The 25,490-nt window shown below is 54.1% G+C and overlaps 3 protein-coding genes and 1 long non-coding RNA gene across 4 annotated transcripts in view; 2 read left to right on the top strand and 2 right to left on the bottom strand.

Annotated features, from left to right (window-relative positions):
• Window positions 1-25,490, top strand: part of LOC309668208 — a 154,748-nt gene that overhangs the window by 1,879 nt on the left and 127,379 nt on the right. The window lies entirely within an intron of this gene.
• On the top strand, window positions 6,852-9,651 carry RNF26 (ring finger protein 26). The gene has a single exon (XM_082477708.1). The coding sequence runs from the start codon at window positions 7,439-7,441 to the stop codon at window positions 8,738-8,740; it is 1,302 nt and encodes a 433-aa protein (XP_082333834.1). The 5' UTR covers window positions 6,852-7,438; the 3' UTR covers window positions 8,741-9,651.
• Window positions 11,280-13,029, bottom strand: C1QTNF5 (C1q and TNF related 5). Its single transcript, XM_082477709.1, has 2 exons — window positions 12,541-13,029; window positions 11,280-12,208 (listed from the first exon to the last, which is right to left on the bottom strand). The coding sequence occupies exons 1-2, from the start codon at window positions 12,893-12,895 to the stop codon at window positions 11,691-11,693; spliced, it is 873 nt and encodes a 290-aa protein (XP_082333835.1). The 5' UTR covers window positions 12,896-13,029; the 3' UTR covers window positions 11,280-11,690.
• MFRP (membrane frizzled-related protein) lies at window positions 12,071-19,667 on the bottom strand. The gene is made up of 14 exons (XM_082477707.1): window positions 18,647-19,667; window positions 18,420-18,522; window positions 18,192-18,305; window positions 17,942-18,103; window positions 17,595-17,808; window positions 17,046-17,176; window positions 16,793-16,918; window positions 16,488-16,564; window positions 15,967-16,115; window positions 15,318-15,448; window positions 15,041-15,172; window positions 14,319-14,446; window positions 13,097-14,228; window positions 12,071-12,208 (listed from the first exon to the last, which is right to left on the bottom strand). The coding sequence occupies exons 1-13, from the start codon at window positions 18,698-18,700 to the stop codon at window positions 14,004-14,006; spliced, it is 1,746 nt and encodes a 581-aa protein (XP_082333833.1). The 5' UTR covers window positions 18,701-19,667; the 3' UTR covers window positions 12,071-12,208; window positions 13,097-14,003.

The raw sequence follows: 25,490 nt of genomic DNA, 5'->3' as shown, positions 1-25,490 counted from the left end.
GTAATCCCCAAATATATTTATATAGGGCTCTTAAAACTCAACAATAAGAAAACCAAAAAACCCAATTAAAAAAATGGGCTAAAGACCTCAACAGACACCTCACCAAAGAAGATGTAGAGATGGCAAATATCCAAAGATGTCAGCGTCATTTGTCATTGGGGAATTGCAAAATAAAACAAGGAGAGGGACTTCCCTGGTGGCACAGTGGTTAAGACTCCAGGCTCCCAATGCAGGGGGCCTGGGTTTGATCCCAAGTCAGGGAACTAGATACCACATGCATGCTGCAACTAAGAGTTTGCATGCCACAACTAAGGAGCCCACGTGCCGCAACTAAGGAGCCAGCGAGCTGCAACTAAGGAGCACACCTGCCACAAGTAAGGAGCCTGCCGGCCACAACTAAGACCTGGCACAACCAAATAAATAAATAAATATTTTAAAAAACCCACCAACAACAAGGAGATGCTACGGCACACCTATTAGAATAGCTAAAGTCCAAAAACACTGACAACACCAAGTGCTGGAGAGGATGTGGCGCAACAGGAACTCTCATTCATTACTGGTGGGAGTGCAAAATGGTACAGCCACTTTGGAAAATAGTTTGGAAATTTCTTATAAAGTGAAACATACCCTTATCATACGATCCAGTAATCATGCTCCTTGGTATTTACCCAAATGAGTTGAAAACTTAGGTCTACATAAAAACCTGCACACGGATGTTTATAGCAGATTTATTCTTAATTGTCAAAACTTGGAGGCAACCGCGTCATGTCCTTCAATAGGGGAATGGATAAACAAACTGGAAGGTAATCCATACAATGGAATATTATTCAGGGATTAGAAAAAAGTGAGCTATCTAGCCATAAAAAGAAAAGAAATTGAGTTATTTGTAGTGAGGTGGATGGACCTAGAGTCTGTCATACAGAGTGAAGTAAGTCAGAAAGAGAAAAACAAATACCGTATGCTAACACATATATTGGAATCTAAGAAAAAAAAAAAGGTCATGAAGAACCTAGGGGCAAGACGGGAATAAAGACGCAGACCTACTAGAGAATGGACTTGAGGATACGGGGAGGGGGAAGGGGAAGCTGGGACAAAGTGAGAGAGTGGCATGGACATATATACACTACCAAATGTAAAATAGATAGCTAGTGGGAAGCAGCCGCATAGCACAGGGAGATCAGCTCGGTGCTTTGTGACACCTAGAGGGGTGGGATGGGGGAGGTGAGAGGGAGGGAGATGCAAGAGGGAGGAGATATGGGGATATATGTATATTTATAACTGATTCATTTTGTTATATAGCAGAAACGAACACACCATTGTAAAGCAATTATACTCCAATAAAGATGTTAAATGGGGAAAAAAGAAAGAGCATATGCAAAAAAAAAAAAAAAAAGTGAGCTATCAAGTCACAAAAAGACATGGAGGAACCCTAAATACATATTGCTAAGTGAAAGAAGCTAATTTGAAAAGGCTATGTACTGCATGATTCCAATGATATGACATTCTGGAAAAGGCAAACCGATGGAGATAGTAAAAAGATCAGTGATGGCCAGGAGTTGGGGCGGGGGGTGAAGGAGAAAAGGGATGAATAGGTGGAGAACGGGGGATTTTTAGGGCAATGAAAATATTCTGTATGATACTGTAATGGTAGATACACGGCATTATACATCTGTCAAAACCCATAGGATGTACAACACCAAAAGTGCACCCTAATGTAAACTATGGACTTCAGTTAGTAGTAATAATGTATCAATATTGGCTCATCAATTGTAAAAAAAACAAAGAAACTAAAATAGTCAAGCTTAGATTTAGATTTGTTAAACTTTTGCCAATATTATTAATAGTAAGCAACAGTCCATCTCAAATATCTGTGGGTAGCGCATATGCAAGAATAATTTCATTTTCTACTTGTGACCATGATTTACTCTTTATTTGAGAATCTTCTGTTGTTTTGCTTAACTCTTCAAGTTCTTTTAGCATCATGTGTTAATTATATCTACTTGTTTTAACAGCATGTAGCTAGAATTCTCATCATGCTTCCCAGAACGGTTGGAAGGTCAAATGTGATATGTATCTTCCTAAGATGTTTCAACTTTGGGTAGATCCAGAAAATATTGTATATAATCTTTTTAACATTTCAAAGAAAGCCATCATGATCACAGTCAAGGTAAGGTCTAGTAACAAGTTCAACTATGTGCCATACAGGGCATATGGCGCAAAAAACGCTTCTGGAGTTTTCGTTAAAAAAATGACCTTGTTCACCTTTATTTTTACTAAACCATGTCAGTCCCGTTATCATGAACTTGCTCTCAACATCCTTTTTTTTTTTTTTTTCTTAAAGATTTATTTATTTTATTGATTAATTGATTGCTATGCTGGGTCTTCGTTTCTGTGCTAGGGCTTTCTCTAGTTGCGGCAAGCGGGGGCCACTCTTCATCGCGGTGCGCGGGCCTCTCACTATCGCGGCCTCTCTTGTTGCGGAGCACAGGCTCCAGACGCGCAGGCTCAGTAGTTGTGGCTCACGGGCCCAGTCGCTCCGCGGCATGTGGGATCCTCCCAGACCAGGGCTCGAACCCGTGTCCCTTGCATTGGCAGGCAGATTCTCAACCACTGCGCCACCAGGGAAGCCTCAACATCCTTTTAAATCAATGCCTAAAATTGTAAGTTGCTTTTTTCCAGTCCTTCCCTCAAGTCAGAACAGGGCTAAAACCAATTAAATACGCACACGTGTTTCATCCAGACTCACATATAGACAGATTTTTAAAAATATGAATTAATATTACAAATGTTCCTCTGCCACTATGGCAAATACTGCTTTAATTTCTGAGTACTTCTGGAACCACAAACTGGAACAGGAAGAAAAGCAAGAGGATTTGACTAGTTAATTAATGTATTTCTTTTCTTCCCTAAGTGCTTCAATGCCTCAAATCCTCCCTGGTACAAACCACAGGTCTTTGTGGCATTTTGGACAGTCACCTCATGTTTCCAGGACACAGATTATGAGACGTGAAGTGATTCCCTGGACCGGAACAGCGTTATTACCAGAGCTGATGTTTAGGGTTATGGGTTCTCCTATACCGGTGCCAAGCCTCGGATCCTGATTGAAAGAGGAAAATATTTTTTGGTATGTTTGTGATTTGTGGGGCTAGGGGTGTACTGGGAGGGAACAGGGTGGAGGGGGAAGGATAAAAGCAAACTTTTTAGTTTTTTTTTTTTGGCTGCGTTGTGTCATCGTTGCTGTGCGCGGGCTTTCTCTAGTTGCGGCGAGTGGGGGCTACTCTTCATTGCGGTGGGCGGGCTTCTCATTGCGGTGGCTTCTCTTGTTGCGGAGCATGGGCTCTAGGTGCGCGGGCTTCAGTAGCTGTGGCATGCGGGCTTCAGTAGTTGTGGATCGCAGGCTCCAGAGCTCAGGCTCCGTAGTTGTGGCGCACGGGCTTAGTTGCTCTGCAGCATGTGGGATCTTCCCGGACCAGGGCTTGAACCCGTATCCCCTGCATTGGCAGGCGGATTCTTAACCACTGCGCCACCAGGGAAGCCCAAAAGCAAACCTTTTAGGAATGTACCTTTTTATATAGTGTTGACTTTGGGACCCTGTAAATGATTTGCATGATTAAAAAGCCAAATTAAATCAAAAAGGAAAAAATCCAACTCTAAGACCATGGCAGTAATATGGATTTTACTGAATGCTTGATGGGGAGATGAAGGCGAGGGTTATAGTACACACAATACCACAAAACAAAACTCCTGAATTAGACATTCTTTCCGGTTTTACCCCATCTCTTAATCCTCGAGCCTGAACAACCTCCAAAAACCCCCTCTGTTGTCCCAGCTAGCATCTCTCACCTAGCAACACAAAAGCCCTGCACTTAGCACAACAGCAGAAACCAGCTGTTTTTCCGGGAGGCCCCTGGGCCAGATGCCTGAGAGTTTTAGGTCATACCACTATCATCTTCCGTGACACAATTCTGCAGGGATAGCGCCTCCAGGCATTAAGTTTTCTCCAGATCTGGCGTATTTTCTTCTCAACCACTTCAACTCACACTAGTAAACAATTTGAACTTCCTCCCTGAAGTCAGTTGGTGTTAGTTCTTTCGACCAACACTCTCCAGTCTTCCAGCCTCCAAATAGAGGATGACCCCTGCTTTGGCAGCAGTCGGTTTGAACCAGTTGTTATCTGAAACGCAGTCCTAGAGGAGAAAGAAACATTATCAAGTCAGTAGAGATCCTGCTTGAGTCCAAACCAAACCCAACCACAATGATCACCTCAAGGGGAGTGTTAGCAACCTCTCAGCACTGGGCAGCGCCTTGGCTTCTCTAAGGGGGGGGTCATCCGAGCACTTCTTTTGCCTTGTGGTAACATGGTACTTTCTTATATTTCTAGCTTAAGAATGGATAGCATCTTGCAGTAATTCATTTGTCACAAGAATTTTGGCCACAGGTAACCTCTGCCTCCCCACAACTAGAACGCCCGCAGAGTCAAAGGTTTTGGCTTGTTTAAGCTAAACTAAGCTGGTTTTGGCTAAGTGTGTCTCAGATCACTCAAAGGGGAGGCCTTGGTCCCAGACTAATGGAAATACTGTCTTAGAGGATCCTGCCAACTTCAAGGTCTTTCTCGGCCTGGAAAGCTGGCTGGTTAATTACACACAGTGCAGGCACAGCAAATTTGCTGAGTTTGATTTTGGACACATTGAGTTTGAAGCACCAGTGGGATATCCAGCAGCTGTCCAGGAAGCAGGTGGAACCTGAACTTTACAAGAGAGATTCAGGCTGAAGACACAGATTTGGGAATCATCGTGTAGAGAGGAGAGGGGGCCATGATGGAGACAGAAAGAATACAGGAGAGGGTAAGGTCCAGAGGCCAAGGGTGGAGGAAGTGGTCACTGATGTCAAGTGCTGCAGAACGGTAAGTTAAGAACATAATAGTGTTCACTGGACAGGTAAGGTTTCTGAAGAGGACAAGTTATGCGTGGTGGGTTCAAGTATCTTGAAGAGGAGGTGGGCATTTTCTCCAAGATTTGAAATTAGGGGAAAAATGCAAAATAAAAACCCCAGCAACAATAACCACAACAGACTGTGATCTGGGCAGGAGGTTAAACAAACCTTTATATTATTCTCCTTTGTTTAGAGAAATTAGCATTTTGTGGCTAAAGCATAGATGGGGTTGGGGATAGAAATAGACTGTTCTGTAATATAAAATAACAATGGGAAGTTGGAGTCTGATGGCTAGAGAAAGGGAGGGGAAATCTCAAAAGGAAGAGGAAGACAAAGGGAAAATATGTCTCAGAGAAAACATTAAGTTGGGGCCTGACAGATGTGAGAGAGAGGCTGGGGAAAACCCAGTGGAGTTTTAGAAATTGCAGTCCTTGCCCTGCACTATGGTGTAACCCCTACTGGGAGCCCCGTTTCAGTAAAGGTGTGCTGCATCCCTCACCTTCGTATGCATTAGTGGTGCTTTGGGGAAGAAAGGATTCAGGCAGTATTCAGGGTGGGGTGACAGAGACAGACACTTTCAGCAGTCCAGGCCAGAGTGGAGATGAAGAATTCAATGTGCTAACTAAAAACTGTCACTAGCCACCATAGACACTGACCTTCAACATCCCCTGAAAGGAGTTCAGGGCAGAGATCAGGAATGAGGCACTCTGTGCTCTGGGAAAAACTGGCAGAACAGGCCTTCAGATAGTTATTTTCAGGAGAAGATTCTACGAGCCCAAATTCTTGCATCTTCTCATATCTAGAAAAGCACTTCAATCATTAACGGAGACATCTGCTCCTTGTGACCAGCAGCAACCTTCTGCCAAAATGTGCGCTGAATTGCACGTATGCCCCCCTTACCCAAATTACACATATATTCACCTCCCCCCTTACCTCTTCAGAGTAGTTCCTCAGAACTATCTGAGAGACTCTCTCCTGGGCTATAGTCCTCATTTCACTCCAAATAAATCTTAACTCACGACTCTCATGTTTTGCTTTTTTTTTTTTTCAGTCGACAAATGCAAGCAGGAAATTAAAGCAATGGAGGTCAGGGGAAGGATAAGACCTCCAAGGATCCTTGGCCTTAGTAGAGAACACCAGGCTGCTCAATGTACTTGGGATAGGATCTTAGATATTTTGAATATTATTTGAATATTAAAGAAAAGGGTAAATTTTTGAGGAGTCTACTAAGGGTGCCCAGGCAGATATCTAACTAGAGTGTCAAGTAAACAAATTAATAGGGCCGGGGCTAGGAGGGTGAGCTATTTCCGGCATGTGACCTCCTTTTCTCACTGACAATGAGGTAATCTCCTGAGGATGATGAGAAAACGTGATAGAGCTTGAGGAAGCAGTTTGGAAATAGCACCTTGGGAATCCCCTATCACAATCTGTTTCCCCTTGAACTACTTGTGAGCAGGCACGTCTTAAACATTTTTTTGTATCCTCATTTGTACAAATACAAATCCTCATTTGCATTTGTAGCAGGCTCAATAAACTATAGAATAAATGGATGAATGGAGGAGGACGAACGACCGAGTCTGAGGCTGCGGAGGCGGTGCAATCTTAGAGCCCAGCTCAGAGGCAGTGACCGCCAACCCGCACCTAAAAAAATCAAGGCTGGAGGCCAAGTGAAAGAACAGCGCCCACATTATCCCAGTCCAAAGTCCTGCTCCTTTAGGGGGCGGGGCTAGGGGGCAAGTTCACCTCTGCCCTTCAATTGACCAATCCCCGCCTCAAGGGGGCGGGGATTTCAATCTGTTCCCCCCCCCCCCTTAAAGTACTAAATATGTTTGGGCGCCGTTCAAACGGACCAATGAGTGCTCGATGTTTCCTGCGGTTGGGCCTCACCGATTGGTCAGAGTTCGTCGTCCCTCCCTCCTTGTCACGCCTTTTGCCTCACCCTGTAGCACACAAGATGGCGGCGCCCAGCGGAGTAGAGGCCGCGCTTGGGGTTTGCTGAGGCTCGTTCCCTTCCCCGCTGCTCCCTTGGGCGCAAAGCGCCGCGAGCCCAGAGGACGGGGGCCGGGCGGGGACAGAGGCACCTGCGTAGCTGGACCGCGAGCCCGCGCCCAGCCTGCGCCGCCCCCACCCGGCCCCGGCCTGGCCCGATCCCTTCCGTTCCCGGTCTCCTCTCGGTCTGACCCATTGCCCGGCCGTGGTATGCCACCACCAGGCCTCCAAAGCTGAGGTTTCTCCTCCAGCCCGGGATCACCTCCACTTTAGAGATGTTTGGGCTCTTTCCTCCCAAAGAGCCCGCCTTCAAAACCGGGACTCCTGGACCGGCATCTGGCCCCCTTTCCCTCCCCTGAGACTCCACTTCCTTCTAACCCACTTCTTCCTTAGATTCTCCCTGTATTGGAGACTGCTCACTTCCCTTCCAAATTAATCCCCGACCTCCTCCTTCCCCCAAATATTGACAGCCCTGACACCCGCCTCAACCGGGAGCCAGAACCCCCATAGCCCTGTCATGGAGGCTGTGTACCTGGTAGTGAATGGGGTGGGCCTGTTGCTGGATGTGCTGACCTTGGTGTTGGACCTCAACTTCCTGCTGGTGTCCTCCCTCCTGGCTTCCCTGGCCTGGCTCCTGGCCTTCATCTACAACCTGCCACATACGGTACTGACTAGTCTTCTGCACTTGGGCCGTGGAGTCTTGCTGTCACTGCTGGCCTTCATCGAAGCCGTGGTTCCCTTCACCTTTGGGGGCTTTCAGGCCTTGTGTACCGTACTATACAGCTGCTGCTCTGGCTTGGAGAGCTTAAAGCTCCTGGGGCACCTGGCCTCCCACGGGGCGCTTAGGAGCCGGGAGATCCTGCACCGGGGTGTCCTCAGTATGGTCTCCAATGGCCATGCTTTGCTGCGCCAGGTCTGTGACATCTGTGCCATCACCATGAGCCTGGTGGCCTATGTGATCAATAGCCTGGTCAACATCTGCCTCATTGGCACCCAGAACCTCTTCTCCCTGGTGCTGGCCCTGTGGGATGCAGTGATGGGACCGCTGTGGAGGATGACGGATGTAGTGGCTGCTTTCCTAGCCCACATTTCCAGCAGTGCTGTGGCCATGTCCATCCTCCTCTGGACTCCCTGCCAACTGGTACTGGAGCTCTTGGCCTCCGCTGCCCGCCTCCTGGCCAGCTTTGTGCTTGTCAATCTCACTGGCCTGGTGCTGCTGGCTTGCGTGCTGGCAGTGACAGTGACTCTGTTGCACCCGGACCTCACCCTGAGGCTGGCCACCCGGGCGCTCAGTCAGCTCCATGCCCGGCCGTCCTACCACCGGCTCAGAGAGGATGTTGTGCGGCTCTCTCGCCTAGCACTGGGCTTGGAGGCCTGGCGCCGAGTCTGGAGCCGTAGCCTGCAGCTGGCGAGCTGGCCTAACCGGGGAGGGGCCCCCGGGGCCCCCCAGGGTGACCCTAGGAGGGTGCCCTCAGCCAGGACCTGGCGACAGGACGCTCTTCCTGAAGCTGGGCCCAGATCAGAGGCAGAAGAAGAGGAGGTCAGGATGGCCAGAGTGACAGCTGCCCGGGGCCGAGAGAGGCTCAATGTGGAGGAGTCTGTAGCTGGGCAAGACCCATGGAAATTGCTGAAGGAGCAAGAGGAGCGGAAGAAGTGCGTCATCTGCCAGGACCAGAGCAAGACAGTGCTGCTTCTGCCCTGTCGGCACCTGTGCCTCTGCCAGGCCTGCACTGAGATCCTGATGCGCCACCCCGTCCACCACCGCAACTGCCCGCTGTGCCGCCGGGGCATCCTGCAGACCCTCAACGTCTACCTCTGAAGACTCCCTCCCCGCCTGCCCACCCCTCCACGCTCAACACAGCCACCTGCGCTAGGACAGCATTCACACCTGATCTCTGGGTCCCAGCCTGAAGCCCCTCCTGCCCCTGTGGCCATCCTGCCGAGCCTCGAAGCCATACGTCCAGGACATGGAGATGGGAAACTCTGGAAGACTGTGGCTTGGCTGGGGGCAGGGTAACAGCTTATCCTTACCCAGTGGGTGCCTGTGATGCCGAGGGTAGTGAGTGTGTCACTCTGTGAGGCCCTGAGACTTCTCTGTGGACTCCCCTCCAGCTTGCCCCGGCCCACCCAGGTGCCCGCGCCTGGGGCTCCCCCTCTCCGCTTCTGGTTGTTCTGTTGGGGATTTGCAGGTTCTCTCCCTGCTCCCTTCCCACTGCCTCCCCCGCTTCTGCAGCCACACACATCAGTGTCATTTGGGTGTTTTGGCAACTCAAGGGCCTTGGAATGATCTTGAACATTTGCTTTCAGCTGGAGCCCCTGTGCTCTGGCAGGCTTTGGCGGTAGTATCTCTCAGGTGCCCTTAGAGCTACTTCTACCAGTCATGATCTTATGAGGCTCCCTTCTGACCTGAGCCAACAGCTGGAATAAGAATTAACCCCCAGGTGTGTGTGTGTTTGCACCTGGCTTTGGGACCATGTGCCCTCTGACACCCCAGCACCACTGGGAACCGCAGGGGGGATAGCCAGATTTCTACTCCTATCCCTTTCACTCCCCACATCGCAGAGTGAAATGGCGTTCCCCTTCTGTTCGTCTCTCCCTGGCATCGGGGAGGGCAGACTGTGCACATTTCACTAGGGTCCAAATACAGAAGGGGCCAGGGCCGAGAGTCATGCATCTCCCTGAGGGGTCTGTCTGGCCCAGGATCCAATGAATGAAGTTCTGTTACAGCTCTGACGGCCTCTGTGTGCATCCTTGCAAGGGCGAGCCGTCGGTTAGGGTGACGGATGCTGCAGCAGGGTCCTTCAGTCCTGCCGGAGTCACAAGTGTGGTTGGTGGGGGACCTGGCAGAGAGATAAGATAGGGTGCCTTGGGGAGAGCCCCTGCCAGGTGTGGCTGGCTTCGCTTTCACCTTGTGTGATTTGTGCCCTCTCACGTGCACAGCTTTTGGTAAAGCTCTCCTTATCTTTTCTGTCTTTGCAGAATTAGCCCTAGGAGAGAGGAGTGTGAACTTGCTCCCCCTTTGGGTCAGCCCTCCCAGCTTTTCCTCTGGTGCCGCTCTTCCCAGGAGGGAACTTGGGGTTCCTGCTGCCTGGAGTCCAACCTACCCTCAGATCCCTGGAGGAGTTGGTGCTTGTCGTTGTGTCTCTTGGCATAGGGTGGCGTTGTGATGGGCTGGAGTATGGCTGTGGGGCCTCGTGGTGGACAGCTGGGAGGCCTGTCTCTAACTCACTGGGTCCAGTCCCCATTGGTCATATCCATCCTCACATGACCTGCAAGAGAGGGGGGGACACTACCCCATAATTGTATGTTAAATCTAGGAGCATGATGCCAGGGACAGCCTTCTGGAAGGGGGCGGGGGAGGGGAAAGCGGTAGATGGGAAGAAACTCCGAGGAGAGGCCCCTCCACTTTCTCTTGGGTTGACAGCCTGAGCTGATGTGGGCGGGCCAGGCCCGGTTTGCTAGTCATCGGGTCGGGTCGGGGGTGGGGCAAGGAGAGGCGCCTCGGAGGGGCTTTGCGGCTAGCCTCAGACTGAGTGGTATGGCCCGGCTCAGTGACTGAGTGTTGCGCACATCCACCTTGGAGTCGGGAGGCCTGAGGAAGGGCTCTTTTTTCCCCTTCCCCCAATCCTGGAGAGGGAGCTGGGCAAGGGGAGGCTTGGTTCCTTCCAGTCTCTGTTTAATGTGAGGATAAACATTTTATTAGAGAAGATAAACTTCCTGAGCTGGGAGCCAATGACCCCCTTTTCCTCTACCCCCATCTGGAATCCCACTGGCAGAGCTCAATACCCTTCCTCCCCATAGCCACCCTAGCAGTCAGGAGCTCAGCTACCTAGGGTCATTGCTGCATTCTGGAACTGGGGTGCCCCCTCGTGGCCACCTCCAAAATGACATCTCTAGACACCCAGGGACACTCCACTCCCCTGGCATGGGGGACAGAGAAATAGCTTTCCAGTCATCTAGAGACCAGGCAAGTAGCCAGAGCAGCCGTGAATGAAAATCCTGGCTTCCCTTCTGTTGGTCAGGGCAGGGATGTGTGTGGTGAAGTTCCACCCAGTTCATATGACATCTTTGAGTTAGAAAAAGGGCTCCTCCTTGTGGGTGGCCAAAGTCTGACACCAGGGCACCCTCCTCAGCAGGGGGCTCCTGTTCACAACCTCCACTGCTTACGCAGCAGGTCTGTGGAGCGGCCTCTCCTTCCCCTGGGCCTGCTTCCTGTATCTCCTGGCCCATAGCTCCCTCCAGCCTAAGAGCCCTCCCTTCTGCCTGAGTACCCTCCCCAACACCCTCCTCCCTCTCCCCCCGTTCTCAGAATCAGGGCATCCCCACCAGTAAAGAAAGGCTGAAGCCAGTAAGAGGGGTTTTTTATTGTTGTTGTTGTAAGATTTATTGAATGATCTCTGAGAAAAGGGCCCAGGAGCAGGAGGGATGAGGGAGGACCCAGAGGAGCAGAGGACAAGGAAGGGCGCACCCCACCTTGGGGTCCTGGACCAGAGCAACTGCGGGGACTCACACCTGCCAGCACACCGCCAGCACGCTGCCTGCCAGCACTCCTTTGGTCTAGGGCAGAAATCCAGCCACTGCCCCGTGCTGCCAGCCCTGATCTCAGCCTCTGTCCCCATCCCCTGCCGGCAGCAGGATGGAGAGGCCCCCACCCCACCTCCGCGGTCATTCACAACATTCCAGGGGGGCCCGCCCTCCTGGATGACGCGGCTGTCAGTGTCACGCCCTCCCGCCCTTCGAGTGAGCATGCGCTCACTTTCCAGTGGGCATCAAGCGAAGACAGGGGAGTTGTGCCAGTCAGAATACACTAGAAATCCAGAGAAGGTGCTGTCTGTCTTGATGCTGGCGTAGATGCCAATATAATCACCCACGCCCACCTGTACCCACACCTGGTCTTTGGGCTCCAGCCTCACCATGGCGCCCCCGGAGAGCGAGGCTGGCTTGGGCCACCCCCCGAAGAACTGGAAGAAAGAGGCGATGGACTCTCCATTCTTGACCAGATCGAACTGCAGGCTAGCCCGGTAGACGGTGGCGTGGACGGCGAAGTAGTAGACCCCGGGCACCTGGCAGGTGAACTTGCCGGTGACGGCGTCGTAATGTCCCTGCTCATTCACCAGCACGCGGTCGAAGGGTAGGGGCGCGTCCGACGGCGGGGGCACCCGGCTCTCTGAGCGCTTGGCGCTGAAGGCGGAGCGCGGAGGCACCGAGCACTCGCCTGCTGGCCCGGCCGCCCCCACGGGGCCTGCTTCTCCTCGCGGCCCGGGCTCCCCACGCGGCCCCGGGAGGCCTGCGGGGGTGGGGGTGGGGGGAAAGCGGAGCAGTTAGGGCGCGCCCGCCGCGGGCCTCCAGCATCCTCCCTCAGCCTCCCAGCCGCCCCTTCCCGGCCGGGGCCGCCCTGCGCCCCAGGACCCCCTCCACGCTTCCTGCAGGGCTTGGGGCAGATCTGAGGGTCCCAGGGGTTCTGGCTCCCGCAGCTGAGTCACTCTCTCCTCTCCCGGCTCCGGCCGGGTCGGACGGGGACGGGAGCGGCACCCCCTAGCGGCAACCCCGAGCCCCGGGCCCCCGGGAGCAGGAGCGGGGCCGCACTCTTACCCGCCTCCCAGCGGAGGCGCTTCTTACCCGGCCTCCCGCCCTCGCCTTTCTCTCCCGGAGCCCCGGGCGCGCCGTCGCGGCCGTCGCGGCCGTCGCGGCCGGGCAGGCCCTGGCTGCCATGGTGGCCCGGCGTGCCGGGAAGGCCGGGGTGCCCCGGGCACAGGCTGGGGATCTTGTTGTCGTCCAGCGGGGGCGAGCCGGCCGCCAAGCCCAGGAGCAGCAGAGCGAGGAGCGGCCTCATGGCGCAGGCACGCGGAGTCCGGGCGCCGCGGGCCTCTCGTCGTCTGTGGGCTGGGCAGGACAGCAGTCGGGACCCAGAATCCTGGGACCTGCCTCGGTCCCCGCCCCGGCGCAGCCGGCTCGGTCCCCACCCCACTGCCATGTCCCTGAATGAGGCTGAGTGGCCGCGAGGGGACGAAGAAGGGGGCGTCCCTAGACCCAAGAACCCCGAGAGCACCGCGCAGGGGGAAGGAGAGGCCGGCCCTCCCCCCACCACCACCCGGGGCCGGCGCCCAGACTTTCCCACAGTCCCCTCCCCCATCCCCATTTCCCCGCCCCCCCCCCCCCTCGCGACCAGACTCACCCCCCTCCCGGCTCCCGGGGCTGCTCGCTCTCTCTGCGGCCTCCTTCGGGGTTCTCGCTACTCCGGACCCTCCAGTTGACCCCTGCTTGCTACCTTCCTTCCCTGCGCTTCTCTCTAGCCAGGCGCCCCCTGCCCTCAGCGTCCCCCTGGTCCCGGTTCGTTCCTTGCCGGCTCTGCTCTGCTCCTCCCAGACTCCAAGAGGAAACCAGTTGTTCGGGGGCCAAGAGCCCGGGCCGGGAAATAGCAGGGAAATAACTCGTGGTGTCGCCCGGCGGCCGGCCAAAGTTTGGTGGAGAAAGGAGGGAGAGATTTGAGGCGGGCACAGAGAGGCAGAACCATGAGAAACAGACGCTCAGGGCATCTACAGCTCCAAGGAGCTGGAAGGAGAGATGGTGCCACGACGGAGATCAATGACAACACTCTAGTCCAGAAGAAATAGAAGCCGAGAACCGAGGGTGGAAGGTTCTAGAAGCAGTAGACAACTGGATCCCCAGGGCTCAGAATAGGGCCTGCCACATGACTAGGCACTGGATACCTTTTTTTTTGAATAAATGAAAAAGTCAGAAAGCGGGTCGTAGAGAGCCTGAAAAAGCAGATGGAGATGAGGAAGGTAGAAGGTAGGAAATTGGGGTCAGAGGCTTGGGTGGGAAGCAATCTAGATTATCACTGGTACAGTGTGGAGTCAGGCCTGCTGTTTGCAGCAGCTGGGGCAAATGAAAGGATAGGGAAGGATCTGGCAGGGTGGGAGGGTCCCGTTAGCCCCGCTGAGGACTCCTCTTCCCCTCCCTGGGAGGACCCAGAGGGGATGGGCAGAGTCCCATGCTGGCCCCTTTCCTTTGCTCCCCTGCCTGCCCACCCTGATAGGCAAAGGAGGATGGGCAGCAGAGGGCAGGGGCCCGCCTCAGGGTCAGGGCTGGGCACAAGCCTCCAGGCCAGCTGCCTCAGGCAGCCTGTTGCAGTTAAAGGGCCAGGGGGTGCCCAGTAGTGCCAGGCCAGACTGGCACTGGCGCTCTGCCTCCTGGCAGACAGAGCGGCAAGGGGGAAGGACACTGCCTAGCGGGGTGCAGTGGGGCACAAGTAGCCCGCAAAGGAGCCTCCGGAAATTCTGGTAGCAGGGCAGGCTTGTCAGGCTCTGTGGAAGGAGGAGACCAGCCCTCAGGCACCCTGCTCCCCCAGTTCCCTCCCCTTCCTGGGGGTTCCTCCTTATCTCTCCCTGGAGCACCTTGTAACCTCTGAGGACCTCCACCACCTCCTCCTGGGTGGCCATGCCCACCCAGATGTTAGGGAAGGCCGTGGTGTTGTAGCTCAGACCGATGCACATCTCCACCTGGACAGGCTCACAGGCCAGCTCTGCAGGGGTGGGAGGGGAGGGTCACTCTGGGGAATACTCACTGGCTGTGTGACCCGGGACAAGTCACCTAAGCGCTCCCTATGGGTCAGACGGGGAGAATCGAAGGAGATAACACAGAGAGATGCTTTATCCATGTCAAGGATTCCTGTTTTCCTTGAGAGCCTACTCCAAGCATCATTCGCCAGCCCTGGGCATCATGCAGGCACCTCTACGATCTCAGGGAGCTAGGGGCACCAACATTGGCAGGACCAGGGCATCTGGAAGGAGCTCCCCCACTCTCCCCCCATCTCCGAGGTGGGCCCTGGAGAGGGCCTCTCTGTGTGACAAGGCCGGACGGGCTGTTGAAGCCTCAACCATCAACTCCCAGATTCCCATTTCCCTCGGGGGTGACACTAAGTACCCTTGCCACCCCTGGGGGAGAATCCCTCCAGTATTTGGTGGAGTGGTCCAGAGTCAGGCTAGTGGGCCCCCCACCCCATCAGGGAAGATAGGGATAGCTGTTACGACGCGTGCCAGTGGGTTTCTAGGGATGGGCACCCAGCCCGCTCAGGCCTGCCAGCCCCGCCTGCGGTGCCCTGGGGCAGGCTCCTCACCGGGGGGTGGGAGCAAGGGGCTGCTGCAGTTGTCATCGCTGCTCTCTGCGCAGTCTCTCCACATGCCACACATCCACTGCAGATTCGTACACCCTCCATCCCGGCAGGAGAACTCTCCGGGCCCACAGGGGTCTGCAGGCACAGGGAGCATGGCAGTGCCCTGGGACATGCCTGTACCCCCACTTCCTTCACAGTGCCCTGACCAGGGTCCAGAGCCCTTCCCTGTTCTCCTGGAGGCGCCTCTGCTGCCCACACCCACTCGCCCAGGGCTACCTACTCTCTGTGGCATTGAGGGCCCGGTAGGTGGCCGAGAAGCCCCCGATGCTGATGCCATGGTCTGTCCTAAAGAGCACAGCCAGCTGGTGGTGTGAGGAGATGAGGCGCGGGGGCGGCTCTGCTCCACAGAACCTGCCCAAAGCAGACAGCAGTCCTGGCATGGGGCCCCCCCGGCTGATCGAGCGTGCACCGAGGCCTCCCGCAGACGTGGCACGGAGCTGGGTGCTCTGGGCGATGCCAGAGGGGATGGGAGGCATAGTCACTGACTCATGGGACTGGTGAGGAAGACACACACGTTCAGGAGACAAAGTACTAAACAAACGAAACAAACTGCTTGCACTTGAGCCCCTTCAACCTGGGGAAAATCAGGGAGGGTTCTGGGGGAAGCTATAAATAGACCGGGCAGGTAGGAGAACTGGGACGGGGAGAGCCTCCTGGAGGAGGTGATGTAAGGAGCAAAGGTGAGAGGGACAGGTACGAAGGTGAGGAAGGACAAGCCTTTTTTAGGGTGACAGTGAGGAGACCTCCAGCCTGGCGCAGGAGAAGACAATGAAGCTAGTGCGTGCGTGGGCGGATTTGTAGAAAGCCTTGACGTCAGACTCTGGAGGGTGGGGTTTATCCTCAGCTCCTCCCACTGGCTCTGCCAATACCTGCCCAGGAGGCTGAGGGCCCCTGAGTTGCGGGTCTCATACACTTCCACGTAGTCAAACTTGCACTCGTCCTGAGCTTCCAGGCTGAAGTTGTGGAACAGCAGTTCAATGCCATGCCCAGCGGGCACCGAGATGTGCCAGGTGCAAAGCTGGGGGAGGGCACAGGTGGAGTAATTTATGGGTTCCTTCTTCTGTCCCAATCGGGGCCTCCAGGCTGAGCTCCAGATGGGCTTCCCCCTGCTGCAGGCAGGGTAGGGAGTGGGTGGGCCCTGCCCACACTGCTCTCATCATCGGTGGTGGCGGAAGGGCCTTTAACTTATCTGGTCTCAGAGATAAGCTTACCCAGCATGGGAACATGGATACCTAGTAAGCACTTAATAATGTTCCCTTCCTGCCTGCTTGATCTCTGACCTTCCCAGGTACAAGGCAGTATCTGCCGTGCTGTTCTCAATCGCACTAACCGGGATGCTCAGGTGTGCCCACGTGGGCTGCACCACCCTCCCTATGGAGCGCCGGCTTACCTGTTGGTGAGGGTACTGCTGCGGGTAGCTGGGAGCAGAGAAAGTGCCCTGGAGCCCAGTCAGGTCCCCCCCACACCCTGTAGAGAGGAGGAGGGGCTCATGAGTTTGCCAGGGTCTGTGCCTTCGCCCGGTAGGGCCAGCAGGGATGGCAGAGAAGAGTTTTGGCCGTGCCCGTGGGGAGACAAGTTCTGGGCCAGAAGAATGACCAGGCAGGTTTGGAGCTGGGCCAGGCCTGGGGAGGCCAGCCTGAACCTGGATCAGATGCCTGAGGACAGTACCCACCCTGAGGCTGGCCGGGCCCATACCCGAGAACTTGGTGCTGCAGTTGGCCTCGTCACTGCCATCAGCGCAACTGGCAAAGCCGTCGCACACCGAGTCAGGTAGCAGGCAGACGAGCTGGTCGCAGGGGAACTCATCGTGGGCACAGCTCCCTGGGGGCGGGCATCTGGATTCAGAAACCCCTAGAATCTCTACCCCTTTTGCAGGGCTGGGAGTGGCTGGAGAGGGGGGAAGCGGACAGTTGACAGGTAGCTGGGGACCTGGCGGGAAAGCACTCACCATGACCGGGGGCCACGGCCTGGTACCAGGCATGGAAGCCAGATCCTTCCACGCTGCTGTCAGAGACGAAGGCCACGCGGAGGTGGCTGGCATTGGTATTGAGTGTGGGGGGAGGCACCCTCCCACACACTCTGCAAGAAGCCAGATTGGGGGTGATGGAGGCTCAGAGCTCAGGGCCAGCCAGAGTGGAGCCTGCCTGGGCCCTGCGGTCCTCTTTCCTCAAGCCCCGTCCTGGGGACGATGTGTCCAAAAGGTTCCCTTCATTTTCAGCAGAGCTCTGACCTCCCTGACTCCTGTACGTCCATCCTTGAGGCATTTATCCATGGGAAAGATGTGTGGGAGCTCCAATTTCCAGATTTGGAAACCAAGGTCAGAGAGGGGAAGTGACCTTCCCAAGGTCATATAGCAAGATGGTGGCAGAGCTGGGCCCAGAGGCCAAGTCTCTCTGTTTCCTCCCAGTCAAGAATTTCCCACTGCAGTTCCCTGGTTCTGCCCTCCAGACAGTGGTTCAGGAGAGGGGTGGGATCTCCTGGGGGCAGAGGGACCCACCTGAGGAGGGGGCCTTCAGGCTCGGGGGAGATTTCCAAGCGATCAAAAAGACAGGAGGCCACACTCTCCACGCTGAGAGCTTCGATCTTGAGCTGTATTGCATGGTCTGTGGCCACTTGGATATGCCACACGCAGTGGGCGTTGGGTGGGTAAGGGTCTGGGTAGTCGGGGCTGCTGAAGAAGCCCTTTGGGCCAGGAAGGAGGCCCCCACAGGCTGCAGGGACGGAGGTTAGAGTTCAGAGGTCAAAAGGAGAGAGACTTGTTTTTACAAGATGCCTCTTCCCGGCCTCCCCTCCCTCCTGCCGTCTTGGGCCCTTCTCCAGGAAGATCTGCCCCTTAGTACTCACCTGACTGGGGTGCGGGGCTCATGCCTGCCTCCGGTTGCCCTTTAGGGGTCCCAGTTGCCTGAGAGGTGGTGGGGATGGGAGTGGGGCTGGAGCCAATGGTGGCGAGGCCTTGGGAAGGCAGTCGATGATGGGAGGCCCCGGACGCAGGTGTAGCCTGCAATTCTGGAGGCGGGAAGACGAGGGAGTGGGATTCAGAGGTGCTGGATCTCTTGCAGGGCATGGGAGACTCATGGAGGCCTTGGGAACTTACGGGCCAGGATGATGGCCACCAGCAGCCCAAGCAGCAGCAGCAGCAGGCTGGCCAGCAGGAGGACACACAGCCAGGAGAAGTGGCAGTCAGGCTGCAGCCCTCGGGGACGCCGACCTGCGGGCAGGTGGGGTGGGATTTTGAGAGCCCTTTCCCTTGGGCATCTCTCACACAGCCCTTAGCCGCTGGGCCTTTCTGTCCTACCCCCAGCTCACCCCCTGAGATGGTTACCATGCCAGGGAGCTCGGGTGCTGCAGCTGGCGTCCTCCTGGAGGCTGGGTAGGGGGCAAGGTGGCCCTGATTCAGGCTCAAAAGCAGGATTGCAGAATTCAGTCTGAAGGGAGAGACTTGAGGGCTGAGGGCCGGTGGCAGCACTGCCCGGCAGGTGTGTTCACTGGGCACTGCCAGCCCTAGGTGGGCATCTGGGTCTTGCGGGAATGGTCCTGTATGACCCTTACCTTGCTCAGCTCTGTCGCCTCCACGCAGAGGATGATGTCTGAGCAGTCCTTCATGGCTCTAGGCTCTGCATGGCTTTCTCGAGTCCCTGCGACAGCCCAAGACCCCAGAGGGCCCGCTCCCTGCCCCCAGGCCCCCTCTCAAAGGGGCAGCCTCTGCTCCCCGAGGACGAGGGCTGCCAGGCTAGACCAGCTCTCCCGCTGCCCTGGGCAGACTGGCTCCAGGCTGGTTCCAGTTACTGGCTATTCTGTCTCTGCGTGGGGGAAGGGACAGCAGCCAGAAGGAATTCGCAGTGGCATGAAATGGTCCCTTAATCCAACTCAGCTGAGGATGCCGAGGTCGAGACCCTGGCACAGAACGGCAGTCCTTAAAGGCGCAGGCTGAGAACACCCCGTGGAGGAAGCTAGGCGCTCTGTCGGGGGTGTGACCTGGGAGCTGGCCACCCCCTCTCCTAACCGCACTGAGGTGCTGAGTGAGTGGCTGAGGGGTGCTGGGGAGGAAGGGAGACGGCGGGGCAGTTTTGCAGGCACGAGGGAGCCTTCGAAGCCGGGTGTGACGGTTTGGCAGCTTCAAGGCCTGTGAGTCCTAAAGGTCCTGGACAGACCAGCAGCCCACCGCTCCTTGCCATCAGGGCGACTGAGGCATTAGCCAAGCCGGGTCTTTGGAAGTCCCCCTAAAAAACCTGGGTGCCCGGGACAAGGAGATAAGTCTTTCTGGGCTGCTTGTGTCTGTGCTGATGTGAGTCGGGGAGCTTGAGGGGTTGGCTGCCTCAGCCCGTAGGAGAAAGGGCAGTGGAGGAGGTGAAGGTGCCCAAGGCCTTGGACGGGTTGGTCAGGGCTGGCCCTTCAGATGGGCTGTGGAATCCGGCAGGTGGTGCCATCTGCTGTTGCAGGGTAGAAAACCTGCCCTCTGCAAACTACATCACTCCGTGACTCTCTCTCTCCACGAGCGAAGTTCTCTTGGAAAATCCCAGCCTGGCGCAGCTGTCCTCAGGGAGAAGGGAAAGGGATTGTTAATCTGTTTTGTGTTAGCCGTGCTCACGCTGAGTCGGGCAGGGCAGGAGGTGGGGAGGCAGCATAATATTTCTGGCTACTGTTTGCAGAATGTCTGTTACGTATTAGGCCCTGGGCCAGAGGTCCTACGTGCAGTTTCTCTCCTTGAATCACTCTGTGAGGGAGCATAGCCATTTTACAAATGATGGCCTAAGGCTCCAAGAGGTTAAGTAACTTTCCCAAGGTCACATCAGCTTCCCCAAGATACAGAGACAAGAGTTGAACCCAGGACTGGGTAAATCCAAAGCGCACGTTTTCTCTGACACACGTCTTTCACTCTACACGGGCCTAAGGCAGGCTGGTGACAGAGGGGAACTAAGTGAAGAACCCAGTGGGGAGAGAAGAAACAAAGGAGACAGATTCTGCGATCCCCCCGAGGCAGCTCTCTTCACACTCAGGAGATCCCCCTCAACACGAAGATCCTCTCCTTTCACCCCCTAGAGGGCCCGGGGCTGCTTTTGTCTAGGGGACAAGCCTTTCCTTGGTCCTAAGATGTGGACTGCTTTTAGAGGCTTTGAGAGGTCAAAAGTATTTCTATAATAACACATAGGTGTTATTTGTCCTTCTCGCTTTCTTTCCTTGTTCTTGAGTGAACAGCGTGGTTTCCAGAGGCTGCATGATGTGAAGGAGGTGAGAATCCAGCCAGGCGTTAATGAGATTTGCAAAAATGTAAAACAAAGTTATCCTTCTTACTAAGTTCTTTTTGTTTTGGAAAATGTAGTTTAAAAAAAAAATAAGACTTCCCTGGTGGTCCAGTGGTTAAGACTCCACGCTTCCACTGCAGAGAGCACTGGTTCGATCCCTGGTCAGGGAACTAAGATCTCGCAAGCCAAGCCATGCGGCACGGCCTAAAAAAAAAAAAATAAAATTTTTTTTAAATGTTATTTATATTAGCATGTAAAAGGTTTGCTGTTATTTAAAAATTTATTTAAAAATTAATAAGAAAAGGGACTTCCCTGGCGGTCCAGTGGTTAAGATTCTGTGCTCCCAGTGCAGGGGGTGTGGGTTCAATCCCTGGTCGGGGAACTAAGATTCCACATGCTGTGTGGTGTGGCCGAATAATTAAAAAAAAATTAATAAGAAAATATTTTAATTCCTTTCCATTCTGATTTTAACACGGTAAATGTTAATAGCTATAACAGGCAGGGGGACTTCTTGGAAGAGGTGGGCATTTAGTCTAAAGGTAGAGAGTTGAAAAAGATTTTAATAGGTAGAAGTTGAGGGTTGGGTAGGGATTCCAGAAAGGAGGGGGTACTTAGCACTATGGGCCTAAGGAGGCTGGGTTGTAACCCATTTTAAGCAGGGAGTGCCTTAGTCAGACCGGGGTCTTAGAACAGCCCCTGTTTGTGGGTAGGTGGTGGAAAGGAGGCAAGGGGGAGGCTGGGAGGGCCGGAAGTTTCTCTCTGGCTTTGCCGTTGCCCATGGCCATCCTCCACGACACCCCTGGCTCTGCTGGCGTAGGCGCCCTTGCGACTGGCTGCTTCATGGACGTGATCCTAGGGGAGAAGGTCAGCCAGGCCAGGGGCCAGGTTAGGGTGGGAGAATGGCACCGGTAAAGGGACAATGAGAGAAATAGAACAGACACCCCTCAGCTCATCAGCTCATTTGACCCTCATAACAGCCCTGGGACCCAAGGTCAGGGAGGTGTGTTTGTTCCCATTTTCCAGATGTAATTGAGGCACCAGTTACCAGGCTGGGTTTCAGAGCTGGGTCTGTTAGATTCCTGATTCTCAGTTTTTGGTCTTTTTCTTTCTTTCTTTCATTTTATTTATTTTATTTTTGGCTGTGTTGGGTCTTTGTTGCTGCATGCAGGCTTTTCTCTGGTTGTGATGAGCAGGGGCTACTCTTTGTTGCGGTGCGTGGGCTTCTCATTGTGGTGGCTTCTCTTGCTGTGGAGCACGGGCTCAAGGTGTGTGGGCTTCAGTAGTTGTGGCAGACGGGCTCAGTAGTTGTGGCTCACGGGCTCTAGAGCGCAGGCTCAGTAGTTGTGGTGCACGGGCTTACTTGCTCCGTGGCATGTGGGGTCTTCCCGGACCAGGGCTCGAACCCGTGTCCCCTGCATTGGCAGGTGGATTCTTAACCACTGCGCCACCAGGGAAGCCCTCCCTTTTTTTTTTTCTTTCCTTTCTTTTACATTTTCCATGTTCTTTCTATAAACCATGTAGAATAGTGGGGGCGAGAGGGCGTGTGGGCAAGGACTCCTGCAGGCTAGGTGTGCAGAGGACACCTGGGCTGTGAAGCCCTGGGAGGTTTCAGGCCTGCAGCCAATGAGCTCCAGGTTGCTTGCTTCATTCTTGGCTGCCTCTTGGGCTTCCTCTTCTTCCTTTGCAGGCCCTGGGGCCTTGGCCTTCTTGCCTCTTCCTTCTCCGGGGGTCTCCCCATCTCCCCCACTGCCTGCAGGGACACTGTGTCTCCAGCCCTCCCTTTTCTTGCTGCCGTGGGGACGTTTGCATGGACTTTCCTGCTGACGGCTATGGATAAAACTAACAAGCAAAGGTAAGTTACCTCTTTTCTTGCTCAAGTGATTTCTAGACCCCCGGAATCTCCACTGGGCTTTTGCTTTTGTTCCTGCAAGCTTGGATCCCTGCAACTCGGCCTGGCTGGCTCTCTGTGGCTCCCCCCTCTTTTTTTAAAAAAATTATTTGTTTTATTTATTTATTTTTGGCTGCATTAGATCTTCATTGCGGTGCGCGGGCTTCTCACTGTGGTGGCTTCTCTTGTAGAACACAGGCTATAGGCATGCGGGCTTCAGTAGTTGTGGCACGTGGGCTTCAGTAGTTGTGGCTCGTGGGCTCTAGAGCGCAGGCTCAGTAGTTGTGGTGCACAGGCTTAGTTGCTCCGCGGCATGTGGGATCTTCCCGGACCAGGGATCGAACCTGTGTCCCTGCATTGGCAGGCGGGTTCTTAACCATTGTGCCACCAGGGGAGCCCTCGGTGGCCCCTTTATAACCAGGAGGGGCAAGGCCAGCTTGAGGTTAGCTATCACCTTCTAGACTCTGGCTCACTAGCTCTCCCTCCTGCTGGCCCTCCAGCTCCAACCCTCCACTCCAGCCGGACCAGCCTCTTCCTTGTCCCTGGCACACTGTACCCACCCTACCTGTCTTTGTCCAGGCCTGTCCTCTGATCTGAACGCTTTCCTTTTGCTGGCTCCCAGGGCCAGCGTTATAGATGTGCATTAGGACTTGACTCCCCGCCACCCTCCCCAGATCCGTCAAATACTCTCTCCTCTCCTTGTTCATTGCCACCCCTAGCCTTGACTCTCACCCTCTGGTTCCTGGGTCTTTAGTCTCTAGGAGCCCGGATGACTGCAGCTCCATCCCAGCCAACCCACTGCCGTCTCCAAGAGGCAGGTCACACCGAGTATCAGGAAATCAGAAAAGCTCAGCCCTTGGCTTTGGAATGCCCAACCAGTGGCTCTGCCTCACTAACTCTGTGTGGTTTGGGCGATGCTGTACTTACTTTGCATTCCTGAAAAGTCATAGGCACCCTGAGAGGCCAGGGGAACTCAGCATTTGCTGAGGATCACCCAACTAAGAGAATCTTAGTGGAGCATTGATGGTGCAGTACTGGAAATAGAGGTGAGGTGGGGGAAATAGACATTCGCTGAGTACCTACTATGTGCCGAACACTCACAACTCTGAGTAGCTCTTGTTATGCTCAGATTACAGAGGCGGAAACTGAGGCTCAGAGAGATTAAGTAATTTGCTTGGACTAGGAATGCTTGGACTCCGCTGTCTCCTGCCTCCTGCACAGGTGCTTGTTTGTGCCCCTAGAACAGTGAAGGACGGGACCCTCAGAGGTGTGTGGGCCCAGGTGTGCGACAGGTCGTGCTGGTTTTGCCCTTGGGTGTGTGAATGTGTAGAATCAGGGAGTTCCCTGGTTACATTGCTGTTCAGCTCAGTTGCTAATAGACACGGGATTGGGAAATTTGCTGCAGAATGTCCTGCAAAATGCTGTTAATTATTCGACCAAAAGGAAGAGTATTCAGATGGAAAGAGATCTGGGTGGGGAGTCAAGATCCCTGGCTTCCGTCCTGCCCCTGCCACCGACGAGCTGGTGGACTCGAGGCTTCTTTAGAGCTCATGTCCTCACTGGCAAGATAAGAACGTGGGCAAGGTGACCCCTACGGAAAGTAGTATGCATTTTCTAAGCACTGATCACTTTAAAACGTATAAACTCTCTAAAGTGGAATCAGGGAACCAGAGGTGTGCAAGTCCTCTAACGTAGGACTTGTACTTAGGGAGAAAGTGACTTGGAATAACACTTGAGCTGAGACCGTCGAGATCCTCTAGTCCAATCTCCTGAATTCACAGATGAGACACTAAGGCCCAGAGGGAGGGAGGTTCTTGCTCAAGGTCACACAAGAACAGGTGCAGGGAGAGCTCCACCCCTAGGGAGAGGCCTGCTGGCATGCCAGCAGAGAATGGGGGAAGAAATCCCAGTTGCTAGGAGGCAAAGCTGATGGGTAAGGAAACACGGGGACAGGTTGTGTTTGGGGATCTGTGCAGCACTAGGACCTGTTGCCATGGGGATGAGAAAGCACGACAAGTTAAGTACAGAAAGGAGGGCTGGGAGCAAGGGTGGAGGGGGCTGAGCCCCCGCCCTCGATGTTAGCTATAGTCTGTCTGTTCCCCAGTGGAAGACAACAAAAGCACACAGGTGGCTTCTACCTCCAGTGAAAAACTAGTCACAGGAGAGGTACAGCACCTTACACTGATTTGGGGCTCAGCCATCCATTTTGCTCTAAGCCTAATGTTTCCATCTTGAAGGTGATCCTGTTCACTTGTGGTTTGGGGGAAATTATTTTTCTTGCATCGGGCCCCTTCCAGGGCAGGCCGGGGAGAAACCTCAGGCTTCAGCCACTGTTATTTTCAATCCTTTCTGGGAAATGCCCACCCCCCCCCCCCCCAAATTGCCGCCACCAGTCTCAGCCCAGGAGGTGAGTGTGACAGCAGGTGCCGCTGGGAGGAAGAGTGACAAGCAAGGGAAGGAAAGATAGGCCTTGATTTCTCAGTGTGTGGAGCACGGATGGCAGTTAGGAAAATTCCCCATAAAACACTTTAAGCTCAACTGGTGGTGACTTAAGTTTCCCAAGTTCTGGGATTGGTGGAAGAAATGGAAAATCTGAACAATTCTAAGAGAGAAAACCCAAGGCCCTGGGGACCCCAACGAGGCCCTCCCTTCAAGGAGTTAAATCTGGTGATGTCTTGAAAACACCATTTTAGAGAACAACACCTTTAATGTAAAGGCTGCTGTTTCCAGGTATTAGTGGGGCAAGTTGAGATCTTTCATTTAATTTATTGAGGACCAAGCCTTGATCACTCCACACCCAGGCATAGCCACTCTGCTCTAAGAGCAAGCGTTGCTGTATTCAGACCTGTCTCACCTTGTCACAGGTCTATACAGGCACCCAAGTGTGTCAACAGAGAACCACCAGAGTGCCCATACTAGCAGTTAAAAAGCAGACAGTCCATTTAAAGTGATGTCCGTTAGACATGCTGATTTCCTTAGGTGTGAAGCCAGGGTTGTGGTTACGTGGGAGACGCACACTGAGGTATTTAGAAGTGGTGACAGGACACCTTGCCCCTAAATGTTTTGCCCCAAAGAATAAAGTATACGTAAACAAATGTGGCAAAATGTTAATATATCGGTGAATCCAGATAAGGAATAGAGTGTTCAAAATGTGTACTAGTCCAGCTTTTTTTTTTTTTTTTTTACAGAATTGAAAAGTTTAAGCTAAAAAGTGGGTAGTTAACTTTTTCCAGAACTTGGAATCTACAATCTGATTGAAGCA

Source organism: Balaenoptera physalus (genome assembly GCF_965194825.1).
Source record: "Balaenoptera physalus genome assembly, chromosome: 10".
Classification (NCBI taxonomy): Eukaryota; Metazoa; Chordata; class Mammalia; order Artiodactyla; family Balaenopteridae; genus Balaenoptera; species Balaenoptera physalus.
The sequence above is the reverse complement of the archived record's forward strand: the minus strand, read 5'-3'. Positions and strand labels throughout refer to the sequence as shown.